Raw genomic sequence first — 6460 nt, forward strand, 5'->3', positions numbered from 1 at the left:
CATAATGATGTCCGATTATCTGTATGTATGTGTGTGTGTGTGTATGTATGGATGTAAACTCTTCATATCTTTTTAATGAATTGACCGGTTGAGATGGTTGACGTGGCAATCGATATAGTTTGTTGGCCGTCAACTTTCCTGAAAATTTTAGATCAATCGATAATATAGATTCTAAGATATTAAAGACATACAAAAAAAAAATTTTTTTTTTTAGTTTTTTTTAGATTTTTTAGAAACGGCTCGATCGATCGATTTCAAAATCTAATAAGCTCTGGAACACAATAAAGCACATCGATTTCCACCTCAACCATCTCAATCGATTAATTCGTTCAAGAGATATCTTTGAAGTGACTTATTCAATCAATTCCTAAATCTAGGCAGCTCTAGAATTCAATAAAATTCGTCGATTGCCAGAGTAAAAGTAAAAATAATTGTCAAGAAAAATAAATACATTTTTAACGCTGAAAACAATAAAAAAAAAAAAATTATCATTTTTTGGAGGGGGGGCCTTTTTTCCCAGAAAATAAATTTTTTTTTTTTCAGACTTTCGGCAAAATGTCTACGAATTTGTCAGATATAGGACAAAAGTAAAGTGATCTGATGGTTGAAAGCCACAAAAAGTAATAATTGGCTTAGAGGGGCCTTCTTGCCCCACCCTCCCCTATTACAGCCGACTACTCGTCATAAGCCTGTTTTATTTTCTATCTTATTAAGCTTAATAAAAGTTTCCTCCCTCTCCTATTTTTTAATCAATGAATGTATGATTTTGACGTAAATATTGCATGGTATACCCACATGAAAAAGCAATATATATTGTTAAAATTTTAGAAAGTATATATTGCGGCAAAAATATGTACATTGATATATAGAGGATGGGGGGAGGTGAAACGGTGTACTTGAAGAAATACTAAATTTTCGGGGACTCAAATACGTTAAAACTCAAAATTTTAAGTCCTCAATGGAATCCTACCTAGAATACCTGAGTAATTACAATTTTTACTCATACTATATGTTCCCTTTATCTTCAGAAATGATACCATTGTTAAGGGGATTGGAGTAGAGAAAGAGTCAAGGTTATTAGATTCTAGTAACCTTGGAAAGAGTATAGTATGGGTAAAAGATGTAATTACTGAGGTGTCTCGTGTAGGATGCCATTAGGGACTTGAATTTGGTCAGCAAAACCCGGAACATTTTCTCGTGCCTCCTTGGTGAAAGAGTATCTATCTTAACACGTGTTTTCAAACTTGATTTTAAATTGTTACTTTATAAATTCAATATTTCAACCAATAATTCATCGCTACACATCTAATAAGGTAAATAGATTTTTGTACCCATTAAGTATTTTCATTCATTAAAAATTTTATAGTTTTTCTATGCACTGGTCTCAACAATTGAAGAATATCTGATAAAAAGGCAAATATATTTTTTAATCAATAAATGTATGATTTTTACGTAGATATTTCAGTGTATCCCATTAATATATAAGGGATAAAGGGGGGAGGGGGCGAATACGTTAAAACTTTTTTTTGTAATGATATTTATAGTAAATAAAAAAAATTTTCATATTGTGCGGACAAAATGCGGTAACCTATAAAAAAGTTAAAAAAAAAAATCTGGATATTAAATAAATTTGATTTAGTTAAATTCTCTTGTAAGTTATTTATATGAAGAAAAATACATTTTCGAAAATCGGGGCAAAAAAATTAACAGTAACAGAATTTTTCGAAAATCGTCGATTTTCATAGCGGGTAGTTAGAAAAAAAGTCTCAATAACTCAATGTTCAAAAAAGTTAAAGCCGATTAAAAAAAAAAAAAACAATTTTTAATAAATTTTTTTAGTGTTATTTAGAAAAATTTTAATAAATTCTGAAAATTTTTTTGGATAGGGTACAAAAAGATAAAAATTTGGAAAATCCAAAAGTGCACGACTCATAATACTCATTTATTATGAAATAATAAAATAATAATAAATAAATGGCGGGAAGCACGAATAAATTTAAAATATATAAAATTTTCTTTCCTTAAAATTTGTTGTTTTTTTTTTTTTTAATTATATTAGTATTTTTTTTATGGTTATAAAAGAACCTACTCAAAATATCTCGATTAATAACAAAAAAAAAAAAAAAATATGTAAATAAAAAAAAATTGAACTGAAAAAATTCAGGCTTACCAATTAGCAAAAAAAAAACAGCTGTACTAGGATGGTAATTCGCAAGCGCCCCTGGTGGGATAAATGTACGTATAATGTATAGGTATAGATATATCGGCACCCATGTTAATTTTACATCGATATATATAGATATAGTTATACAGCCTTTTTATTCTTTTATTAATTGTAATTAAACGACACTGAGTTACCTAGCCATTAGCAATAGGGGATCTACAAATCTTTCAAAGAATTTAAAAAAAAAAAATTTGATTCAATTACTGCATTTTTTCGTAAGTTATTGTGTCTACGGGTTTCATACTTGACGGACAGGAATTTTTTTTAGACTATTTTGATGTTTTTTCCATTTTTATTGAACTAAATAAATTTTTGAAAAGTATGGAACTAATCTCCATTAAATTATCTTCAAAATAGTATGCAATGTATCTCAATTCCGTAAACTAACAAGGGTATAATAATTGAAATAGTTGCCGAAGTGAGGCGAATTAAATTTTTCGATCGTAAAGCACATCTCAGATGCTTCGCATCATGAGTCGTGCAATAAAGTTTCAGCAAAATTAAATAGAGTCAGATTCAAAAGTGGTCGATTGTGCGTGAAATGGGCGCATTATATATTTATGTTGAACTACTCCTATTTTTTTACGTACTTAATAAAAGCTTTTCTAAAATTACACGTAATAATTTATGAGTTGTTTTGATGTCCTTTAATTTCTTCACACAGTGTATGATCTCACTCCAATAATATTTAAAATTTGTAAACTTAATAAATTGCATAGTAAAATTTTTGACATGAAATAAAACTAATCTTGCATCTTTTTTTTTTTTTTTTTTTTTTTAGACTTCATCAGGTAAAAAAAGTTCATTTCTCTATCATGAAATAGATAATCATTAAACGTGTCACAAGTACGCACCACAAATATATAAATCGAAAAGGCTAAAATCAACAAAGCAACAGTCAAGCAAACGACAATCGATAATATCCACGCCATAAAATTTCAAGACAAAGATTACATAGATAATGTAACAACTGAAGATATTTATACTAATGACAATTACTTTGATGAGGGAACTCCTCTATATGTAGCAGCGTGAATCGGAAATTATAAAATATTTCAAAAGTTGATAAAAATCGGTGCTGATATACACAAACGAAATCCAACAACTCAAGAAACAGTACAAGATAGCGCCATGAAATCCTGCAATTTCGATATCGTCAGGTATCTTAAGGGAAAAACTGCATTGCAATTTGCCGCCGATGAAGGAACAAAAGAAGTCATGACGTTATTATTGACTGACATAGCTGACATTAATGCTGAATCTGTTGACGAAATCACTCCTATTAGTAATGCTGTTATAGCTAAAAACTGCGATAACATGCAAATATTAATGAAATATGTGCTTGATCTTTTTGGTACATATAAAAGAGATGATGCCACAAAAACAATTTTTGATGCAGCTCTTGATATTCATAAATATGAATATAAAGCGTTAAAGAATTGGTTACTTTCATTTTCTCGTAAGCTTGGTGTTAATCATAATAATAATGTTAATTTTGACCGTTTCTTTAAATCCTTTACATACCAAATGGAAGCACATTACTTTATCATCTTATTTAAACAAGAAATTAAAGACGAAACTATGTTTTCCATTAATGGCAAGGTTGACGCTAATGCTCAGGAGCATATTAACATGCACATTGAAGAATTGATAGCAGCGGGTTTTTATGTTAGTCAACGAAACATTGAATTTGTTAGTAATACGAACAAATTTTCTGATAGTTCAGCTGAATGTTTTTTAGAAGTTGAAAAAATGAAAAAAAATGTGATAGAAGGCAGTTATATCACATTTATAGAGATTTTACAAAAAAATGTGCGATACTTGGCACATTATTTAAAGTTTGTTGATTTGAACAAAATATTGATACGTGAACCTCAATTTCCAGAGTATCCAAGATATAAAAATAAGATCTTTTTTAAATTGTGGAAAGTTCTGATAAGAGTTAACTACATAAAAGATTCTGAGGAAGTTATTTATAATACTTTTTATGAATTACGGCTTCCGGATATGTTTATCAGAGAATTGTATCTCTACTTGTCAAATGAAGATTTAAAAGAAATAGTTCAACCCTCTAGATAGAAAAAAAAATAGCTAATCACTAGCATCCTATAAATTAAAATTAAATGACATCTGTAATCTATTGTCACACCGCTGTTCTCCTTAAATAAATTAAAAAGAAAATGTAAAATAAACTATACCAAAATGTACAAATATACTTAGAATTTTTTAATAAAATTAATGCATAAAAATTTTAATAAATTTAATTGCCAAAATTGATAGATTTATTTTTCAGCAACTTTATTTTTTGATTTAGAGAACATATGTTACTTTAATTAGAAAAAAATAAAGTAATTTAAATAAAGCCGTTTTGTGATCTTACAAATCAAAATTTCCTGTAAGCTGTAATATCTGCGTAAAAAATTAATACAATAAAATTTATTGAACTGGAAAATCGTTTGAGTGTGTGTGTGTGTGTATGTGTGTGTGTGTGTGTGTGTGTGCGCGCTTTTTATAACTTTTAAACTAATCAACTGATTTGGATGGTTAAGGCGGCAATCGAAAGAGCTTGTTAGCCATCAACTTTCCTGAAAGTTTCAGATCATTTAATTAAGTACACTCGAAAATATTGGCGAATTACGAAAAAACCCCGCAAAAACCTCGCAAAAAAAGGCTTAGAATTCACACAGCAGCAAGTCGGTAGCAATAATAATTCCTTTACCATGAGAAATAATCTTTGTTGAGCGGCCATATTGATCAAAAATGTTGCTGGATCTCCGTTTATTATATAATTTATATCAGTTCCATGCCTGTAAAGAATTAACATAATTCTCAATTTTTTTTCATTTAAACTTATTGGCGTCTCGGCACATCTACACTTGTATATATTCATTTTCACCAAGTAATAGATAGCAGTAAAGCCATCATTATCGCGAGCATTTATATCATCTTTACTCATAAGTTTGGCCAAAGATTCTACAATTTGTTCCTGGTGTTTATGAACAGCACACATCAGTAGTGTTCTCTTCGATCAACTTGTTATTTTAAAATTAGCATTATGTCGGATTAAAAGATCTACTAATTGAATTCTATCGTGAAGAATTGCATATGCCACTAAAGTCATTTTGGACCTAAAATCACAACACCACTCATCTTCTGAAGATGAAAACCAGAGTTGATACTTTATTTGAAGATCATCGTTTATTACCTCATTGGCATCAGCAGCAGCATCCAGGAGTAAATCCACAATTTCATGATGTTGAAATAAAACAGCCAACATGATTGGTCGAGCTCCGTCTAAAGCCATTTTATTAGGGTTGACTCTGAATCCAAATATTAGCGATCTAACAAAATCATAGCAACCTTCTATACAAGCAATATGTTACACAGTGTAACCACCAAGTGGCCCAGAAGATTGCAGAGGAGTATTTGCATACTCTTCTTGTTTTAATAAAAGTTTAATAAGATCAAAGTTTTTTGATTTTATATGGCTTCGTACACACGTACACACATGATCTTAGAGCAAACCACGTTTTTACTATTATTTTTGTCTCCATCACCTGCTCTTACTAAACACTCTAGTTCACTAACTGAATTTGAATAAAATTCTGAATCTTGATCCATTTCAAAAATTAAAATAGAGAAATTGTTTGTTTATTTATTTAAACGTGTTGCGAATTTCTGATGCTGATAACTTCCAAATTCCTGAGCAAAATCACCTGGCATCGTCTGGTGGGAAACAGCAGTTAACTGACGTTTTTTTAGCTGCAATGCACTTGGAGCAACTTAAATTAAATCTCCGAGTGTATTAGGACACCCTTCTGCATATTATTTCCCCACCAAGGTTTGTTTAAACACTTGCGGATTTTTTTCTTTATATTTTAAATATTTTTCTGTCGTATTCTGCCGCCCTTTTATTTTAACGTACGATTTTTAATTTTTCTCCTAATTCTTATAATTTATTTTTCAAATATTCAAATTTACCGCGCAAGTAATAAGAATAATAAATAAGGGTGCATTCCGAAATGCGTTACGCTATAGCTGCTCGCAGCGCATTTCGGAATGCATCCACAGTAACACCAATTTGACACGAAATTAAAAAATGATAATTTTTAAATTAACTCAGCGCTTAATTAAGTGTCAAAAATTATTTTGATTACACCCGAAAACATACTGGGTATTTCTGCTTACATATTAAAATTTTTAAAAGCTTACTGTCCCAATGATCATTTAAATTTA

General features: G+C 29.8%; 1 protein-coding gene across 1 annotated transcript; it reads left to right on the forward strand.

Annotated features, from left to right (window-relative positions):
* The first annotated feature begins 1119 nt into the window (after positions 1–1119).
* On the forward strand, positions 1120–4465 carry LOC130671301 (uncharacterized). Its single transcript, XM_057475104.1, has 2 exons — positions 1120–1313; positions 3006–4465. The coding sequence occupies exon 2, from the start codon at positions 3356–3358 to the stop codon at positions 4301–4303; it is 948 nt and encodes a 315-aa protein (XP_057331087.1). The 5' UTR covers positions 1120–1313; positions 3006–3355; the 3' UTR covers positions 4304–4465.
* The last annotated feature ends 1995 nt before the right edge of the window (positions 4466–6460 follow it).

The sequence above is a fragment of the Microplitis mediator genome, chromosome 7, assembly GCF_029852145.1.
Source record: "Microplitis mediator isolate UGA2020A chromosome 7, iyMicMedi2.1, whole genome shotgun sequence".
Classification (NCBI taxonomy): domain Eukaryota; kingdom Metazoa; phylum Arthropoda; class Insecta; order Hymenoptera; family Braconidae; genus Microplitis; species Microplitis mediator.

Coding starts and splice junctions, on each gene's coding strand:
- LOC130671301 (XM_057475104.1), top strand. CDS start 3,356: ATGAAATCCTGCAATTTCGATATCGTCAGGTATCTTAAGGGAAAAACT.